The 21,564-nt window shown below is 36.4% G+C and overlaps 1 protein-coding gene across 1 annotated transcript in view; it reads right to left on the bottom strand.

The window, feature by feature from the left end:
• Positions 1 to 442: 442 nt before the first annotated feature.
• Positions 443 to 21,564, bottom strand: part of VPS13C (vacuolar protein sorting 13 homolog C) — an 88,410-nt gene continuing 67,288 nt past the window's right edge. Inside the window, exons 69-85 of the mRNA XM_005145751.3 lie at positions 20,823 to 20,963; positions 19,720 to 19,801; positions 19,558 to 19,627; positions 18,503 to 18,614; positions 17,397 to 17,510; positions 15,972 to 16,108; positions 15,650 to 15,731; positions 15,107 to 15,220; positions 14,781 to 14,856; positions 13,988 to 14,151; positions 12,468 to 12,513; positions 10,644 to 10,767; positions 9,869 to 9,983; positions 4,618 to 4,709; positions 3,553 to 3,676; positions 2,660 to 2,743; positions 443 to 2,180 (exon numbers count right to left, since the gene is read on the bottom strand). Coding sequence (XP_005145808.2) covers positions 2,079 to 2,180; positions 2,660 to 2,743; positions 3,553 to 3,676; positions 4,618 to 4,709; positions 9,869 to 9,983; positions 10,644 to 10,767; positions 12,468 to 12,513; positions 13,988 to 14,151; positions 14,781 to 14,856; positions 15,107 to 15,220; positions 15,650 to 15,731; positions 15,972 to 16,108; positions 17,397 to 17,510; positions 18,503 to 18,614; positions 19,558 to 19,627; positions 19,720 to 19,801; positions 20,823 to 20,963 — 1,779 coding nt within the window. The 3' untranslated portion in view covers positions 443 to 2,078. The remainder of the gene's footprint in view (positions 2,181 to 2,659; positions 2,744 to 3,552; positions 3,677 to 4,617; positions 4,710 to 9,868; positions 9,984 to 10,643; positions 10,768 to 12,467; positions 12,514 to 13,987; positions 14,152 to 14,780; positions 14,857 to 15,106; positions 15,221 to 15,649; positions 15,732 to 15,971; positions 16,109 to 17,396; positions 17,511 to 18,502; positions 18,615 to 19,557; positions 19,628 to 19,719; positions 19,802 to 20,822; positions 20,964 to 21,564) is intronic.

The following is a 21,564-nucleotide window of genomic DNA, read 5'->3' as shown; positions in this document are numbered from 1 at the left end:
CTTCTTCAGACTATTTTAAATAGCAATCCACTTCATTGTACCTAATCACATATAAAGTGAGAAAGTAAAGTAGTTACTGTTCACAGTTCAAGCTGGAAGTTTATAAATAACAATGAGGAAGTACAGAACCGAATCAAGCAGAAGACTGGAGCCAGAAACGTCATCAGAATGAGCTCCAATTCTCCAATGTCTCCAAATAGGCACATGATACCATCTAAACACACACTGAGAGTAGACTAACAGGGAATCTCATTTCAACTATGACTTAAGAGGCAAGACACATACAACTATCCCTTACATGCCAGAAACCAAGCTGGAAAAACGATCTTCTGTAGTACTCCAATACTTCCATAGTTTTTTTCACACAGTGCCAGTGACACATGGCAAACCAACAACATATGAAGTATTTTAGAAGCAACAACATTTAAAATCAGAGCACAAATAACTGCATATAAAAATTTATTTTCTTTTTTAAAAAAAAACACGGGCTTGAAATACATACATCCCAGGCAGCTAATTTAGTTAATGTCTGAGCAGAGCTTTCTAGAAAATAGATAATATCACAGAGTTAAAGCTTGTACCACATTTGTTCCACCACAGCAGACCAGATTAACAGCCATGTGCATACAACAGCAATAAAATCATATCGCAGATGCTCTCTGAAGATTCTCTGTTCTGCAGCCTACTTTTAAACATCTTAAGCTTTCTAGTTTTGACGAGCTCATAGGTACAGGTTAAGGGTACATTTATAGAATTCACCAGCCTTTCAGCAGAAAGAGTTTCAAAATCAAGGCCTGGTTCTCATGATTGCTCCACTTACTGAGTAGATCTATGCAAGAATATTGCCACTTTTAGTCTTCAAGTTTGTATTTATAGCTCTTCTCTAGTACAAAATTAAGTAAAGAAAACCACCAAAATCCCAGAACAGAAACCATTCTTTCCAAGTAAAATTGGAAAGAGCAAGTTTTCATGAGTATTTTTAAAGACACTTCATATCTTACTTGAGAGCCATAGACTGTCAGCAAGAGCTCTCAGTTCACTCATCAATGAGCTCAAATGTGTTTGCTCATAAAATCTTTGAGCCAGACAGTTACTGATGTATGTGTCTACTGTTAAGAATGGAACCTTTCTCAATGAAGTTCATGGCATTATTCCTACCATTAAGAACTAGGCACGTACTTTAAGTGTGCATAAATGTCTTGCTAAACTGAATACTAATAGTCTTCAGGAAGAGAAACTGCAGCAAAAGTATTATACCAGAAGTGACTTTGAACTTAATGAGATGGCACTTTTCCAGTGGTGTAACTATACATTGAAATATGGAAAGTTAATTACTTTGATTTAAGCTTTTCATACACAATTCTGTCTAAAACCCCCGTGCTGCTCCTCCTGAAGAAGTCTGTAAGCTACAGTGATACAACCAAAGCCATACAGATGCATGTGACAGGTGAATAATATTTTCCATTTTTTAAGTGCAGATTTTCATTTATAGTCTAAGTGACAACATTATAAATTCCAAGCATTTCCTGACAACAAATACCCTATTCTTTCCTACATACTCATTCTTAGGTTGCTCTAGTGCAATATTTTACAATAGTAAACGGACAGGGAAGAAATTATAGTAGCTAAATTATGTACATGTGTGTCTCAATTTTAAGAGAAAGCTGCCTAAAATAAAGGGGTTTTAATTAGTTTCAATCAGTAACCTAAGTATTTTATTTTGCAAAATACTAGAACCACAATTATTACAACCTCTCTGTAAACCATAAATTTACAGTGCAAATCAGATAACCACTTTATTTTAGAATCCATTTACAAGAATGTCTGACATGAAAGAAGGCAGAAAATAAAATTCAGAGTGTGATTTTTAAATTTAAATGTGTATTTTAGGATAATGAAATCCATAGTTTTAGAAAGAGGCATAGCTTCTTAAAATAAAGTGTTTATGGCTATTACCTTCCAAGGAAGACTCCAAATATTTTATCTTTACTTTCTACACTATGCTTCCATGTTGTTTCTAATTAACTTTAGGTATAAAACTGCATACCAAAGGTCAAACCCAACAAATCCTCTCATTATTAAGATAGCATTTGTGGTTTCTTCAATCGCAACGATGCCTGCTTCACCAACTTCTGTTGCTTTCTTGTTGCCTGGGCTTCCTGAATGGCACAACAAATCCTCTGTAAAGCAACATATTGACAGAAAGGAAATTAAACCACACAGTTTTCTTCCATAGGATATGACTAAGAGAAGCTAATTCAACAAACGTTAAAACCTACATACTCACTGTCTAGTTTAAGTTAGATACACAGCTTCTGATTCACATGCATAATATTCAACCCAGAAAAAGTTTCAGTGTTACTGTCAATACTTCAGCTATTTGAATTATTTTCCTTTAATAAGCTTTACTATACAAAACTTAAGACACTGCAATTTCAACCTTAAATTATTATTGCATATAGTCTCTGGAATGCTCTAAACTATCTTATCTCATTATTTTCCTTGTTAACTCATTCTTCAACATGAAAGCAGTGAATGGTCCTCAGGGAGAGCAGCCTATTCTATAACGGGTCTCTGAACATTACCATCTCTTTCACATACTGAATTGCAAGAACTGTTAACAATATCAAAAGGAAAGAAGATAAAAAAAGAAAGATACCCTTGCTGTAGTTTCATCCTGAAGCTGAACTGCCTTTACACATTCCTGACCTGTACCGTCCTTCCTCTGGAACATCTTTTGATCCTGTTGCAGAGGGGAACAAAAATGTACTTCAGGTGACTCACAAAACAAGAATGCAGAATATGATACCTAAATGGCTTGAATGTCAACTTCAGGTTACATTTCCATGTGGCCTCTGTCCAACCCAACATACACTTTCAAGAAAACTTAGTAAATCCTGTCTCATAGTCCCACAGTTAGCAGTTAGAACCATAAAATAAGTCAAGAGCATGTTTAGACCTTGTCCTGGTTTTGGCTGGGATAGAGTTAATTTTCTTCCTAGCAGTTAGTACAGAGCTGTGTTTTGGCTTTAGTCTGAGAACAATGCTGATAAACACACCCGTGTTATAGCTGTTCCTCAATAGCACTTACTCTGATCAACACTTTTCAGTCTCTCATGCTCTGCCAGTGAGGAAGGGCTTGTGAAGCTGGCAGCAGGCAGAGACAGGACACCTGATCCACACTAGGCAAAGAGGTATTCCATACCACAGCACATCATGCCCAGTATATAAACTGGGGGGAGTCACCCAGAAGGGATCAATCACTGCCCAGGGCTGGGTATCAGTTGGCAAGTGGTGAGCAGCTGTATTGGGCATCACTTGTGTTTTCTGAATTTGAATTTCTCTTTTCATTGTTGATCCCTATTATTAGCAGTAGTATTGTTGGTATTATTTCTATTATCACTGTATTTTACTTTACTTCAATTATTAAACTGTTCTTAACTCAATATATGGGGTTTATATTCTTACCATTCTCCTCCCCATCCCACCTGGGAGATCCATAACAGATCTCTAAATAATGTTAAATTAAAAATGTTTATATGTTTTTCTTACCAGAACAGTTATTTTTAAAACATTTGCTTCATAACAGGGACAGCGTGTGAAGTCTTCAAATAAGTAATCCCACTCTGTTGTTAAATGGCCTAAGATTTCAATTTCTTTTACATATATCAATCTCCTGTTTGGAAGAAAGCAGTTAATATTCAATTTCTCCCTGGGTTTAGAACTTTGCCAGAAAAAATAAAACAAAATTAAGAAATTTCTTTGAGAAGGTATTTTCTATCTGGACTAAAAGTACCCACTCAGTCACTGCAGAACTGTATTTCCTTAATATATGTTCTGAGATAATAACTTTGTTCTTAAGACTCACAGATGATCTATGGTATTGCAAAGTATGTGCAGCCAACTTAATCAAAATGCACCCAGCCCTCCAAATCCAAACATTTTGCTAAAATTGAATACTAAGCATTCATCAGTTAATTCAAACCAGTACCTCAAACTCAGCCTCTACCAGATGAAAGTAGTCAAACAGCTACATGCTAGCTCCACAGTGACACAACTACTACTAGATTGACAGAAGATCAGTTGCTACAGCGTACAGTTGCTAGCTCCATGCCTTTCAATTACTCCGAAGCAACAACGTCAGCCTGTGCACTAAGACAAAAATAGGTGGCAGTTTTGATGAGTTTAATATTAATTTTCAGACGTGTACAAAAACGTAAGTCTCAGTTTACAGTATCCTTTTAATTAATAAGATTGTGAACACGCATTATAAAAATGTTGGTTTGACTGTAAAAACTTCCTACAAGCTAATGTGAAAAGCTAGAAACAATGATATCCATGATATGATAAAGGGTCAATGATATCCATGATATGATAAAGGGTCATTGACCTCAGAGTAAACTGTCTTCCTGAATTAATATCTAATATTGACAACATTACCGTATTACATTTTCCATACAGGAAACAAAATAAACTTTAAAAAAGAAAAAAACAAGAGAAAATAGATAAGGAAAGTAAATATACAGAGAATAGCAATCGGTTTAGACCTGGCAGATGTCTAATCCCCAAGCTGAAACGCAGACAAGCCCTTACGAGAAAGCCTTCAAGACTTAATACCTATTGGTAACAATAAGGCTTGCTCTTCTGCCTCTTGGAAGTGCACAGTGGTATTGATAGCTCTCATTTTCCAGCTTTCTGATGTGCAATTTCTGAAACAGAAATAGAAATTAATTTTTGGCCTGGAAAAAGAAAACTCAAAGCAGGGTTTTCAATTCAAAAACCTTTTTGAAAAGTTACCTCACTGAAAAGCTTCTCTGAATGCAGTCTCTCAAAGTGTTCTCACTCATGAAGCTGAGTCACTGAAAGGTCTGATCTGCCCTACTCAAAAGGTGGAACATGGACACTGCAGGATCAGACCATTTTTTCAGCTTTAATTTCCTTTCTGTGCTAATAGTTTAGTAATGTTCATTCTGTTACACCCCATGCTGCGAACTTGCCTCAAGAGTGAAAATCCTACAACAGCACCTTTAAAAGGAGGCAGCACATGATCCAGATCCTTAGAAATAGTCTATCAAGTTACCAATACTCAATTTACCTCCAGATCAGGCTTCTGAAGCACTGTATGGACAAGTCTATTCAACATGCAAAATAAGAAGGCATATGAAAGTATAGATCAAATTACCCAGCACGTTTCTGTTAGACAATGACAACTCAAGTGACGAACTATGAATACAGACCACTGGAAAGAAGATGTGCACACCAGGACTTTGCCTCATCCAGCCAGTAAAAGCATCTGGATTCCATGTATATTCAAGACGTTTTGAACAAACACGGGGCTCCAGCACAGTAGTCGCAAAAGCCACGTCAGGGTCACTAACGTAGTTGCATTCTTTGACCACCATGAGCAAAACAAAACTTACCATCTAGTGCTAAAATAAAGAGCTTTCAGCTTTCACCACAGAGCAATCAACTGAGATGCTGAACTTTAACCTATGGTCCATGCATCTCAGACACATGATCTACCATCTACCAATAAATTTCTCATGTTGTTTCTGATAAACGAGTGAGTACCAACTGAGGAGGAAGGGCTGAAAATTCAGTATCTTTTTAGTTATTCCTTATAAAGATGCATTTGCTTCTGTATTTCAGAGCTAGATCAATAAAACTGTCAAGAAGCACAACTTGACTCCAGTTATCTATGACCAACCTATCATATAGAGTGTAAGAACTGTACACAGTTTAAGTAACCCAAATTATGAGACCTTTTATCAACTCAGCTTACAACAGAATTAAAAGATGCTCCAACATCTATTTATGTTTGCATTTTATTTTCATATATTTAAAAGTTCAACAGCTGTCTCAAAGCATCACCATACATTGCAACCAACCCCAAAAGTCCTTTAAGCTCAAAAGTGGAGTTATATTCACGAGTTTTAATCAACAGCATACTGCTTTCCTGGGTTTGTTCCTTAGTGATGCAGTGATTGAGAAACATTTTAATTCAGCATTGTACAGCAACCAAAAATAGAAGGTCCACATCTTCTATAAAAAATATCACTTTGACCATCTTAAAAATTCCGAAACTGTTAAATGTATGTGAAAGGGAAAAAAAAACCCCAAACACCAGAAAGACTGCTTATCTTAAATTCTCTTCTAAACATCAGAAGAAAGATGGCAGCACGCGACTAAAATCAAAGTATGAATTCATGCTTTATACCTGAACATTAGCTGGTTTAAAATCAAGTACAAATTAAAGAAATACAAAACCCACCAACATGTAAGACTGGAATTCAAAGGCTGCAATCCATGTTCTGAATCCTTTTGTTGGCTATGCAGTAATGAGATGTGCCTCATATTAAAACAGATTTATTCATAAGCATGATCCTCTATTTCAACTCAAAGCTTGGTTAGAAAGCCTGTTTCTCATAACTCAGTAACAATCCTGATCATATTTTTAGACTTTACATACAATATGTTGCTGGAGTAAGAGTTCCCACAGAGCTCTGTGCCTGAGACGCAATACTTCTCAGTGTTATTCTCAATACACCTCACAGACATCAGCACAATAACACTATGTAAAAAGGGGATTGCTCTTGATGCAAATTACTCCATGATCTGCACACTCTTAAAATTCAAGCATCTTTATCAAAAGCTTTTATTTTTATATGAATACTAGAGCACTTGAGAGAAGTTCAGCTCACTCTTATTTTACGTGGAAGTGAAAGAACCAGTGCTAATTTACACAGCAGAAAGCTACCCAACCAGAAACAGAATCTGCAGTTTCTAGCATAGTATTCTGTTCTGCCACATCACACTGTCTCACCACCACGTCTCAATTATTCATGAAGTGTTCTGCATTCTTTATAAAGCTCCATGCTTTAACTGGGAAATGAAGCAAAGCAATGCCATAGACATTGAATAATGTATGAACTGCATCATGTCAGACTCTAAGTGCTGGGCTTAGAAGACAGTCTCCTCACCAGAGCAGGCATCAATACCTGTGTATTAAAAGGCAAAGACTAACAAAGCCAAAGGTGTTCATTACAGTTCCAGCAAATCTCATCACTCCTCATATAAAGATTAAGACTTATGAGAACATACTCCCTGAAAAACTGTTCTCCTCGAGGTGCCCTTGTATGTTCTTTGTTTCTCCAGCTATACGTACTGTGCATTTATGTATCACAAACTACATTCTGTACTACAAAGCCTCATTGCATGAGCTAGAGACAGGGCCTGAAAGACCTGACTTTCCAGATGTTGAATTGACTGAACAGACCCCTGTGTATAATCCCATATATATTAGATCCAGCACTTATGGGAAAATGCGCTGCATAAACAAGCTTACAAGACCTACTCCATCTGGCTACTGTCCTCATCCTGCACACAAAACACCTTCTGAGTGGAAAGAAGCAAGTTGGGTTTGAAAACCTGTGCATATGCTCCTCCTAAGATGAGCTGTAATGTCTGTCAATGTCTGCACTGCACATACAAGTGAGTATTTAAGTGAAACTTTTGTTTAGCCACCCATTCCTTAAGGAAACCTTACAAGGTTTTACCCTTGTAAGCATGTATCTTATAGGGACATATGTGTTAAAGTTGGTTAAGAAAGAGATGAGATGGTGGAGATTCTGGTTAAGCTACTCCTAACATTAGGTCAAAACTGGATCAAAAAAATCAACACCACTAGAACCTATAAGCTGACTTGTCTTCCTTTTTAAATATACTATTTCCTGTAAAGACACTGTGCCTCTCTTGCTGTAATTTACTTCAGAAAACAAAACCTTTCCAACACTAACCTCTTGCATAATAATCAAAATTAGTTTGTTTAAAAAAAAACCACCACCCAAACAAACCTGTATTCAATTAACTGACTTTTGAAAAGAAACTGTATGTAGTGAAATATAAAGAGGGTTCATTATTGGTTAGTATACAATTCCAATCTATACCATTCAGATCTAAGAAAAATACAAGTATTAAACATGCAGGTAATGACATAATATCTATTTCTGAGTGTTACTTGGGATAACTGTTCCTTTTTGACAGATGCAAAAAATACAGTGCAAAGAACAAAAGTATCTCATTACAAGAAGAACTTTGGTCAGCTCAGTATGTCACAATGACTTCATTTCATCTAGTCAACTGAAATACAAATTCACTAAATGATTTATTTTCTTAAACAATTTTAAATTATATAAGCTGAGTATTCATATTAGGCATTAGCAGAGAGATGTCTCTGCTCAACTACTTTTTTGTGTATCACAGGCAACCAATTTGCTGAGAACAGCCTGTTAATTTATAAGATGGGGTATTAGAAACCATATTTATGTCAGCACTTAATTTAGAAACAGATATTTATATATCTGTTATATATAACAGCTGAAAATTTACATTTCAGTATATTGAACAAGAAAGCTTCAGAAGACTCAGTGAATGAAGCCAGAGTCAACTGAGCTGGCTGCATCTTTTAATTGACAAAATTTCATAACAAAGTAGTAATAGTAGCTTGAAGTCTTGAAGTGATAGTGGATCATCACACATATAAATGGCAGGCCTATGGCGTATTACAGAAAATACAAATCCAAATTTTCTTAGCATTTAGATGGAAACAGTATTTCTATATCATGAAATTATAAGCATTTTCACAGACAAGAATGCTATTCAATATCACTATTTGAAGCTTTACCCAAGTATCAAAATGTTGCTTCCTCCCTTCATCCACAGCCCTAGCTGTAGGAGAACACTAACAAATGAATGAACAGCATCTACCCTACCATGGTTTGTTTTTTTTTCCCAAGTGCTTTTTGCTGCTGCCATTCATAAGGAGCTACAAGTCCTTAGAAAAACAAATATCTAGTCTTAATTGAAGATGGTTAGTTCAAGTTTATTTGTTTTTCTTAGGCTGGAGAACATGAAACTCTGTTTTATTCAACTGCTACACAGAAAAGATAGGAATGAACTAGCGAGGACATGATAAATGCAATCTAAATACTTAAGGCAGAGAAAAGCCCATGACAAAAATAAAGAAGAAATATGGTAAAGGTTTACGCCATTATTCCAGTTCTTGCTGCGTATGCCAGGAAAGAAAGAAAGAAGAGTAACATTAGAAACAGAATAGGAAACAAGGATTAAAAACATCTAGAAAGAAGTAGCAAATATGCACGTTTTGGTCTTCAATTGTTGGTGTAGACAGTTCTTTCACTTTTTAGCAACAAAACAAGCATTTTAAGATAAGTTTTGAGAATATGATAGCTGAAATATAGATTAACTGGATTACCATTAAGACTTGGAAAGAACTATTATTCATCCTCTAAATGTTAGCTAGATCCAGATGTAAAAGCAAGTGCAACATCCACACAATGCATATAGCTATGACATGTTGCTATTAAGAACGTAAGGCAACACAAAAGGTGGTATTTTGAGAATACATGTAGTTTTTTTCAACTGCTGATACCACCAAAAAAAACAACCAAAAGCCAAAACCAAAAACAACCAAGCCAAATTTCAGTAGTTTTATATAAGCTCTTTATGTCCCATTTAAAAGTTGTTTAGTTTATAAACCAACCTCAGATTTGTTATAAAGCAAAACATTAGAACTGAGTACCAAAATATTTTTGTTGCCACATACTCAAATCGTAATCTTAGTAATTCTTAATAGCACTGCCTCTTTCCAGAGAATGAGATATGCTATTTCCGAACATAATAAACAGAAGATCATTTAACAGCAAAACCATAGGTTTTGTTGCAGGGGCAAATTTTCACTACAGGTAACAACTGACACAGGTTCCTGGCAGCTTTATTTTTTGTAACATAATCCTTATGGAACCCTATGGTTAGAGAATTTTAACTGTATTTACAATGCACATCATACCTCAAATAAATCATAACCCTCAGCTTCCACCCTATCGTACGGACGGATGATGCCATCTTCACGAATGAAACGTGGAGGACGGAGGTTGGATACTTCTTCAGTTGATTCTGCCACCCTGCCATAGACAGTAATTCTGAGTTTCAACAATTCATCTTTAGAAAGTCCCCCTTTCACTTGTCACATAACCCTCTTGCACTTCCTAAGTACTCTACAGGTATAGATAGTAAAAACACACTGCTACTAATAAATCCAAAATAACATTGGTCAACCAGACAGTTAAAGAATAATTTGTAGAAGTTTGCTCCCAACCATGGATAATTTACTAAGGGTTCTCATGTTTATTAACACATGCTTAAGTTCCCTTTAAAACACAAGAAGCCCACAATGCACACTGCTAACCAAATTCCAAACTAGCGGACAACTGCAGTGGTTGATTTTGTTAGAGCAAGTGCCATCTAGCTATCTGCAATCAGCACTACACAAACCTAACCTCAAAAGTAAAGTTTACACAAGATCTTTCAGTTACTTTCTCATCAGGGGAGGGAATGACAAGAGAAAATTACCTGCACTCCAACACTGCAAGATGTATTTTGAAGCAGCAATTTCCAATCATCATAAAATACATTCGTTAGAGGCTACTTCACATCTCTCAACCACATCTATCCTAGTGCATATTGTACTTACTACAGTTGTGTGTTACTACTGGACCACTTTACCACCTGATAACCCAGTATATGCAGATTAAGTACTTCGGAAGTTCGTCCTGACATTTTACCTTTGAATTCCCTGGAAGGTACTGCTTGCCATATCTACAATGCCTCCTGTTGGGCGGGCTACCACCCCTACAAGCCCCTTTCCAATGCCTTTAAAGAATCCAGCTGCACCTTCTTTTTTAGCTCCTTAAAAAAAAAAAGAAAAAAAAACAGAACATAAATAGTTTCAAAAACATAAAACATGGAATAAAACCATTACTGCTCCAGACTGCACTAGAACTGGTCTGTATTGGAAACAACCCACGGCAATTCATTATGTATGATCCACTTACAAAAAAACCCTTCCCCATGAGAAGTCACACATAGCTTCCTTGTCTGTTCAAACACACTGCTATTCACTTAACACCTTACCAGCCTCTATAACCAGCATAACTAAGATGTTAACTCCTTCCCATGCTTTCATTCTGGACTGTAGGCCAAAATACTATTTTTTATAGGTGGAAAATAACAACAAAATAATCTAAAGACTCTAAGAATGCACAGGTACAATGGAAGTCAGCTATTTCTATCTCAAAATTATATCTTTCTGCTAATACACAACTATGGAAAAGCCAAGAAAATGTTTAGAAAGCATGTGTGTTCATCCACCAGTGAGAGAAGGCCTACACCTCAAAGTATCTGTCAAAAAAGCATAAAATACAATATAGTTACAAATAACTTCTAACATTTAACTCACTTTGGCATGAGTTTTAATAAGAGGCATTTTATCTTGGATTTCTTCATCATCTGTCATACTGATAAAGTGACTGTGTTCACAAAAACATATACTGATCTCAGACATAAAATCAAATATGCATTTATAGGTTGATGAGAAAATGAACATGAACCGGCTGCGTGTGCGCTTACAGCCCCGAAGGTCAACCGTATTCTGAGCTGCACCAAAAGGAGCGTGACCAGCAGGTCGAAGGAGGTGATCCTGTCTCTCTACTCTGCTCTCGTGAGACCTCATTTGGAGCTTGTGTGCAGTTCTGGTGTCCTCAACATAAAAAGGACATGGAACTGTTGAAACAAGTCCAGAGGAGGGCCACGAGGATGATCAGGGGACTGAAGCACCTCCCATATGAAGACAGGCTGAGAAAGTTGGGACTGTTCAGCCTGGAGAAGAGAAGGCTGCATGGAGACCTCATAGCAGCCTTCCAGTATCTGAACGGGGCCTATAGGGATGCCACGGAGGCACTCTTCATTAGGGACTGTAGTGACAGGACAAGGGGTAATGGGTTCAAACTTAAACAGGGGAGGTTTAGATTGGATATAAGAAAGAAATTCTTTACTGTTAGGGTGCTGAGGCACTGGAATGGGCTGCCCAAGGAAGCTGTGAATGCTCCATCCCTGGCAATGTTCAAGGCCGGGCTGGACAAAGCCTTGCATGGCATGCTTTAGTGTGAGGTGTCCCTGCCCATGGCAGGGGGTTGGAACTAGATGATCTTAAGGTCCTTTCCAACCCTAACTATTCTTTGACTCTATGATTGCTCCAATCTTTGGAGTCTCCAAAAACCTTCTCACTTGTTGCTTTTTAGTCTATTATTTTTAGTGGCTTTTTCTGTCTTCAAACAGTAAATTAGGTACTACAGCAGGCCTAACAAAATATACCATGAAGATACATTCACCTTTCCTTAATTCATACCAAGGCTGAAAAGGTAGTAAGCCAATAACAGCTAGGAATAGATTTGAGTAAATCATCACATAGGGTCACATTTAAATTGGAAATACAAAGATGATCTCACTATGCCTTACCTACACTTGGTGTAATATTTCTTAAAATTACAAAGTAAATTATAATGTATTGGGCAACCATTCAAGCAGTGCTGTACAGTCTTAGTACTTACCTTCTACAGGTTTCGTGATTATGCCAGTCACACCTCCAACAACACCCTAAAATGAAGGAGATAATTATGCTCCTACACAGAAACAGAAATGTTCTAAATCCAACTAGGCAACCAGTTGTCTCTCATCTTTCATTTTAGAACTTTATGATGAAGTTCAACATCAGAAACATTGTTTGGCTGGGGTTTTGCTTTTGCTCTTTTTTACATTAACATCTTAAGAAAATTATAACTGAGGGAAAGAAGAGAGGGAGAAAACCTAAAATGGGTGAATCACCATTTATGCTAGCAAGAAAGACCAACAGATGTTTTGTACAGCAATCAGTCTTGCAATAATTAAGAAAGTCACTATTTCACTTTCAGAACTAACAGGAAGCTACAAGAATTCCGGTCATGAATGAGTGATACCACATATTCAACAAAAATTAAGATCAAATAACTTCTGGATTACTTTAAAGTTCAAGTATTTTAACGACACTAAGGCAGAAGACTAAAACTCCACTGAGGTAACTTCCAACTTTACAGTAAACAGTATCAGAAACAACTTCACAACGTCTATTACTTATAACTATTTAGAAATATGTTGACTGCTTTGATTTTAAATGGAAAGTAACAGAATTTATTAGAAGACTTAAATGGCATTCAGGTAATACAGATATCTCAGTAACGGTTTACATGATTAGATACTAAGTAGCTCTTCCCTGAGAGGGTGCTGAGGCACTGGCACAGGGTGCACAGAGAAGCTGTGGCTGCCCCATCCCTGGCAGTGTTCAAGGCCAGGTTGCACAGGGTTTGGAGCAAGCTGCTCTAGTGGAAAGTGTCCCTGTCTGTGGCAGGGGGTTGGGACTGGATGAGCTTTAAGGTCCTTTCCAATCCAAACCATTCTATGATTCATGATCCTACTTAACACTTTAACTAGAAATAGATGTGACCTTTCAGCAACCTGAACAGGCTCCTGATTTTAGGTCAAAAAAAACCCAAAAACCAGGAGTTGAACAGCTTCTATTTCAGAAAAATCTCTCCAACCAAACGCAGTATTTACTTTTATACGTGTTCCACTTGCTTCATGTTTACTTTTTCTGGTCAAGAAAATCTAGCAGTTTTTATAAGACCTCAGCATAGAGAAAGCCATTCCCAGTGTGCAGCACATGCCCAGAGCTCCTAATTCCAATTGATTTTAATAACAGAACTGACTGCAAAGTAAAATAAGTGCCCAGCTACTTTAGTTAGACAAAACATTCACTGAAGATGAAAAACTACTTGTTTATTTATATGTTGCTGGAAAAATTAGTAACGTTTCCTACACTTTTCCTTTCTGAGACCCTACCTTCAATTCTCTCAGGTTTGCTAAAAACACAACCTTAGACACTGAAGCTGATAGACTATTCTCAGTCTCCTATAAATCAACTGCCTGTTTGTCTCCTATATTTAGTTCATGAACTGATAAAGAAAACTTTCTTGCTTGTAATTTTCAAGCATGAGTTAAGGGCTGGCACATCATTATCTCAACTCCAAATTCCTACCCGTAACAAGCCTTTTCCTCCTTTTGCCAAGCTGTCACCGAAGTCTTTCGGCTGCCGACCCATTTCTTCTCTTCGTTTCTGCTGAAACTCTTTATCCATAGTAATAGCAGCCAAACCTTTTCCAACAGAACCTGTGATCCTAGACACCACTCCTGCTGCACCACCTGATGGAACAAGTCAGAAATCAAAAGTCACTGTTTTTTCACAATTTAACAGCAAGCAACACGCAAGAAACTGCAGAGCTCAGTGGTTTCCTTCCATACTCAGTTTAGATATTCCCAATTACACTGTGTAACTACCAGATGCTGTCCCTGTGAAAACTCCAGAATCTAGCCTGAAATCCATAAACGCCACAAAAGGTAACTCTTTGGATCACTTCAGTACATGCTATACAGCATGCTGGATGGAACAATATTTTCCATCATTACTGTAAGCACATAGCTAAATAAAAATCTAAGGCAACTGTAACAGCAGCTGCTCTTAAGAACAATTCTTGGGCTTCTCCAGATATGTTAGGACCATTAGAATTATTTTCCTTATTCATCCACAGCATATTACAAATGTCTCCCAGTTTGCTTGCTCAGTCTGCAAGACGGACATTTATACGGTCTCAAGTAAGACAGGTTTGAATGATATATCATGACTACTGGCAATCGTAACTGACAAACACTCATCAAAAAACTATCACGTGGATATTCTAAAAATATAACTTTGCTTCAAAATAAGAAAAAATAAAAGAAAGCAATCCATGAGTTAACCTAATTTGTTAAGGCAGTAACAATGGGATACTTACCCACTGTGTGCCCAAGAAGACTTCTAACACCAATTACAAAGCCTTCAGCAAATTCTTCAGGTCCTTGAACAGCACCCTAAAAATTAAGTTTATTAGTAATAGCAGAAAACCATACACTTATGAATCTGTTTCAAAAAAAAAACCCAGCAGTTCTTTTACATGGACGAAAATAAGGCCATTTGAATACATTAATCAAGTTAACACAGAGAATTACTGTTTTCCTAGCTGTTGAAGGTGTAGAGTACAGTGGCAACAAAACCACAACCCTACCAGTATATTCAATCAGCCTACTATTCATACATAGTTGAAGAATCAGGAAGTTATACCTGGAATGGCTCATAGAAGAAAGCTTCAACTCCCTCAGACAAGCCTCTGATTAAGCCGAATGGATTTCCAAGAACATCTAACCCAAGTACAAGAACATACATCTGTTTCAGGAACTAAAGAAAGAAAAAAAGAAGGGAAAAACAAAAGCAGTGTTGCTATTTAGTGTTACACACAGTTCCATGCTAGAACCCATGGTATATTTTTCACTTTACTACCCAAATAAGGCGTTAGAGTACTCAGCTAAGTATTCCTACTAGAATGAAAACAAGCTTGGGCAAAAGATGCAATATATGTGTGGATGATATTAGAACACTTTGGTGAACAGAGACATAAAAAGAACAGAAGCAATCACTTAGCATTCTTAACACACATTGCCAGGACACTTTTGTATTTACATTTTCATAATGTGCCACCAGATTCCTACTTCAGCACCACGAACTACAAAATCAGCATCTTTACACGTATTCACCTTTTCTTTCTTATTTTCTGCATTCTGTAAGGCACCTAAAATCTTATGCAAAAGCTTGATAAAATAAGCTTACTTGCTCACTATAATGTCTAGCAACTCTCTTCATCAGCTGGTCTCTCTTGTAGAACTGATACTTAATTTCAAAGAAAGCAAGTCTGAAAGACAAGTAATCACATGTTAGTTACAGATACCCTTCCTCCTTCTAAACAGTTCTCTTTTCCTTCAGATAATCCTGAAGGCCTATTCTCTTTAAAAATGAGCCCAAGCCCTATCTTCCCTCCACTTCTCCCTTTTCCCAATGGCTGTATACATTTATACTAGAGTCAGTTTAGCATTGACCCACTTATTAAATGTATAGTAGGTTTTTAAAAACCAAACAAACGTCATTAGCTTACTTGAAAATAAGATCATCCACATCTGTTAGAGTAGCTCCAATACTTTTCAACAGCAAATTCAGAGAATGGATGGCTATCATCTCTTCTTCTTTATCTGAATCTTCTCCACCAGAAGCCAGAGAGAGACTCAAATGCAGCTGTCATGGCAGAATTAGTAAAACAAGACAAGTGAAGACAAAAGGATACATGCCAGACAGGCTGTGTGGTGCATATGCAGCGGTAAAACTACTTGCTCTGAGGAAACATACAGTTTCAACAAACATGTTTGAACTGACAGTGGTATAACTTCCATAACATATGTACTTATTACAATTGCCATACAGAAGTGTCAGACTGCCCTAGCTTTTCTCACGTTTGCATCTGTAAACTTTGTGTAAACACTGAGAGAAATGACATGTTAAATAGGTGGAGCCTAATTTCAAATACAAGTTAAATTTTGAGTTCTGATTTATTTAACTCGCTTGTGTGTATTTTTTCAAATAGCCATGCTTTTGGGGAAATACATGAACTTTAACACTGCAAAGTGAGATTCCTTAGTGTAGATAAGACACTCACTTTTCTTAGGGATGGAGAGGGCATTACCCAATGGTTTAAAATATTAAGATGAGTCACTGAAGTAAGGTGAAAAAAAAACAGAAGGAAAAGAAGCCCAAGCCCCTTCCTGTACTTAACAGGCAGTAAGTACGTCTAGACATTTCACATAAAGATACAAAAGAGACTTAAAATTATAACCATTTCTTCAACAGCTTCAACCAGACTAGCTAGATAATATTAAAATATCACAACAGTGTCTTGTTCCTCTAGTGTTTTCCCTGGTTTCACATTCCTAAGTTTATAACCACAATCCTATAGGGAAAAAAAAGCCATAATGGGGAAATCTAAGGGAATCCTAACAGATATCAAGTTAAATAACTAAAAAGTTGAAAAAAGTGCTGGAATTTCATCATCTGTATTGGGGTCTATGCCTGTCTTGCACATCTTCAATGAAAAGTAAGCAATTTTTTTCCCTTCAAATTCTTATTCAAGCTGATAGGGGAGCATCATGTTGATTCAGAACAATGAATAGTTACTGATGATTGACCTTTCTTGCTCTGAAAAATCTAACTGGTTCAAGAGAGACATGAAGACAAGCCCAGGAAAGTGTATTTTATTACACTTTACCACATATCACCTTCAGGTCAGCATTTTATCTCACTTTCCTCATTATTATACCCATTAACTCTTCCCACTTAGTGGTGGTTAAGGGTGTATTGGCATTGATGGGCAACTAAAAGTTTTCCAGCAAAGTATTAAGGTCAAGAGAATGTAAATGTAGCTAGCATGAAGACCTCAATTACCCAAAGACTGATCTGAGGATGTATTTAAGAAATTGAGAGACAATTGCTATAAAGTATTTTATTAATCAAAAGTACCTCTACTACATACCTTAACCGGAGAAATGTGGAAATGCTCAAAGAAGCTGAGCATTGACAGGTCTGTTAGGGAAGACTCCATCAGTTCAGTGTTAAGAGCATCCACATCTTGCTGAATTAATTTAGACTTTTATTAAAAAAAGAAGAAAAAAACAGAAGTTTATATCATCAAAATACATTTACATAGAATTGTATTAATTATATTACATTTATATAAAATATACTACTATAAGTAAACAGTAGAAACAATAATCATAGTCAAATGTAATAAGAAACTTACCTAACTAGTTAAATAGCCAACATCTCAAACTAGAAACAGACTAACTGCTTCTGTACACTTGATTATAACTGTACTAATACATTTTTTTAATTCAGGGGAAAAACAAACCAACCAACAACCCCACAAAACAAAGCCCCACAGGGGCCACACACAACAATTTCTGCATGACTTTCCATTTTATGCTTTATGACTTAATATTCCCTTAAATTGCTCAATCATGCCAGGTCTCTCTTCTAAATTAATTTAGAAATATTGGTAAAATAACTCAATTCTTGAGTTTTTTTTCATTTTTGTATTTCCTTACAAAATTAGAATTTTTATACTGTACATCCAAAGATAGAACTTCAAATGAAAAGAAACTTGCATGAGTGACTCTCCTACACACACTAGAAACAACTGTGATCTTTCCGAATACTATCCACATATATAAGAACTAATTTAGAGTCATGGAAATCTGTTCCTTCTGCTCTCCAGACAAAAAACACTGCAGACTGACATTTGAAAGTACATTCTATAAACCCCTGGGTTATTTCATGTCACCTGTAACACGTTGTAGCCACAGCTGAAACAACTGTCTCAATCAATGAAACATTAAAAAAAAACAGAAAACAGTTACACATACCCAAGTAGAACAGTTACTCAAACTTGCCACTTGGTAATGTTCACAGCCAATCTAACAGAAATAACCAAAGCTTCACTGACACAATAACCTCACCATGTCCCATTAGTCACTGTCGTCAAATGCAACATTCACTCATTTAAACCTAATTTTCAGAAAATTACAACACTGCTACTATAAAGGCCCTGTTCTGCAAGAATCAGTTTCTCTCATACATTACCCTCTGTCTTTCAGCTTCTGGATCTGTAGGTGGGGTGAAAAATTCACTAAGTGCTCCTAAAAATCCTTGATCAATTTTCAGTGCCATTTCCTGGATGAGAACCATGAAGTACCTAAAATGGGAAAAACAAAATGGTATATAATAATAGAAGTTTAACCTAGATATCACATGTTTACCCTACGTAACTCAAGTTTTGTTATGCAGTGTTGCATATTAAGACATACAATCTACAATATCAACTATTTACAGTTAGAAGGGCTTACCAGCCTCACAAAGCTATATATTACTGTAGCTTATTCATATCCTAACACTATCAAAATTATCCTAAAAAATACTAACCATCTTATGTTCATACATTATGATTTCATATGCCCCATGAATAATATTCATGGCTTGACTTCACGAAAAAAGATTTGGGAAGGGCTTTACCCATGCTTACTACAGGCACGCTGATGACTAAAAAGGCCAATGTGGGATTACCTAAACAGCATATTACTTCTTATCCAACTGCCTCTCTCCAAAAATCATGTTATAGAATATTTCTTTTATTAAAATTCACCATCCTCAAATCTCTTATCCCTAATAGTTGGATATAGATACTTGTATTAGAAACAATCAGCATAATGTTTTGAATTCATTCTTGGTACAAAAACTCCAGACACAACTATATTAAATAAAGAACATACATTTCGCAATAGAACACACTGTACTAATGTAATGGGCTTCATTAGAGACTCTATGAGCTGCCTGTTGTTAGAGCACCCCATAAACCCAGCACTGTATGGCAAACAGGTAGACATGCATCTTGTAGCACAAGAGGGTAATTGCCCTGATTACTACGTAATTTGCATAACAGCTCACTTCATGTGGTTGGTCCTGACTTTCTACAAGTGAATTTCTTTTTAGAATGATGTTTTTATTCACTGGAGATGTTTAAAAATTCAATCCAGAGACAAGAATTGCTTGGATATGAGAATGTGAACTTTAAAACAAGGTTCACTTCAAAAATGCATTAAGTCTCTCAAACTGTACTTAGAACACACTGTTCAACTCACTTGAATTGCAGTACTTTGCTGTATTCATTGAATCTAGTGATGACACTGATGTCAATGAAAGGTTTTGGTTCTAAACAGGAAAAAAAAAAAGAATTTAAGTATATACAAAAATTATATTGCCATGTTACTACTTTCAATGCTGAATAAACCTCATTCTCTTACCTGAATCCAAAGCAATCGACTTGGGAGGGGCTACAGGGTGAAATACAACAGGAAACATCGATCCTGGTAACTGGTTATCAACCTAAAAAATTATTACATAATTACAGTAATATTTTAATGACACCATAATAAAAGACCATTTCCACCTTAGAAGGCTTCAGGCTATATGGATTGTATTCAAGAGCCACCTCATTCTTATTTAGTGGGAAATAAACAAGAGGAAGAGTACTACTCTCATTATTTTGGAATGTTACCTATTCAATTATAAAAGGTCAGATGGTTCAAAGTGTTGCACAAGGGATGCTTTCACAAGCTCACACAAAGATTCATTTAGAGGGTCTGCAGCTGATGGCATACATTGGCTAGAAGAGTGAAAATTACCTTAAGGAAAAAATTAATGTGCAAAAGATAGAAGGAAAGAGGAAGCTCTTCCCCACCAGCAAATAAGGAAAAGGCTCAATGGCTGCCCTCCCTTAGGAAACTGAAGTGCAGCAAATGGAGCTGACAATGAGAACGATGATGATTTCTCACCATTATTTTCTTCTAGTACCAAAAACTCCTCACTAGTACCTCCTCAAGCACTTTACTGGTTAATTTAGCAACACCATTAGTACTGACTGGAGTATGCTAATCACTGCAAGTGTTGCAGATTAAGTCACTGGTAATATTACATGCAGATATATTATTACATGCTATTTTTGAGTATTTAAATCTCTATTTTCCATCAGACAGGTAGCTTTTTTTTCCTGAACTTCTAGATACACTCTCTAGAATAATGGTACACAACTATGTACAAGATTGAGCTTTTGGTTTGGTTTAAAACACTAGAACATTCTCTTTTGAAATAAATTTTGATCATAGCACCCTGCTTTATATTTATATATATATATATTATATACCCAGTTTTGTGTATTTCTTTTTCCCATACTATTCACAAAATCCTGGGATGGCAGTTCTTTGGTACTTCATAAATTTCTAGCTCTTCCGCTACTCTGACGCAGTGAGCAGAGCACCACATATGTACAATTTAGGGATACTTCTTCACAGAAATCAAAAGCCTTAAAGTGCCTTTTTAGTTTAGAGAACATGATGGAAGACAGTACCTGCAGCCAATACAATTGCGCCCTTAAGCTCCTTTGGTGAGGCGACTGCTTGAATTCAACCTTAATTCCTGGCAAGAAGTTGCGTCGGATGCTGCACCTGACTGGGAGACGCATTTCCATTGGAACCTTACTAAAATTCACCTAAAATATAAGAAGGCAGAGCTAACACAGCTTAATAAAAGAAATAATAAAATGTTATGTTACTAGTGAACAGATTAGCAAATAAAACCTGTATTTTTCCTTATTTCATGATCACATGGCTACTGAATTACTCAATCCAATTATCTTCATGGAAAGGAACAAGAACCACAAGTTACTCTGATAAACACATTACACTACAACTTTATGTGCCCCAAGCAGGAACCTCTGTGTCATCTTAGTGACTATTTCCTAATGAGCTACATATTACACTGGCATAATAAATAGGTATTTACATGCAGCTGTGTACTTTCCCAACTGATGCTTTTACCCTGATCCTGAAACATTTAAGTTATGAGAAGCAAGAGGAAAAACCACTCATTTATTCCGAGTCAAATGTAATGACTTATATATACAAAGTTTCGATACGACATGGTTCAACTGCACTACTGCAATGCACAAAACTTCAGTATTCATATAACTGAGAGCACCCATGTTTTTCAAATGAAAGGATGATACTAAAAAAAGGCTGATTACAGTGCTTTGAAATGCCTGTACATTACTTAGCCATTTGACCATGTTACATTTTGCATGGACTACAGGC

The sequence above is a fragment of the Melopsittacus undulatus genome, chromosome 9 (genome assembly GCF_012275295.1).
Source record: "Melopsittacus undulatus isolate bMelUnd1 chromosome 9, bMelUnd1.mat.Z, whole genome shotgun sequence".
Taxonomy (NCBI): domain Eukaryota; kingdom Metazoa; phylum Chordata; class Aves; order Psittaciformes; family Psittaculidae; genus Melopsittacus; species Melopsittacus undulatus.
This window is presented reverse-complemented; position numbering and strand designations above follow the sequence as displayed.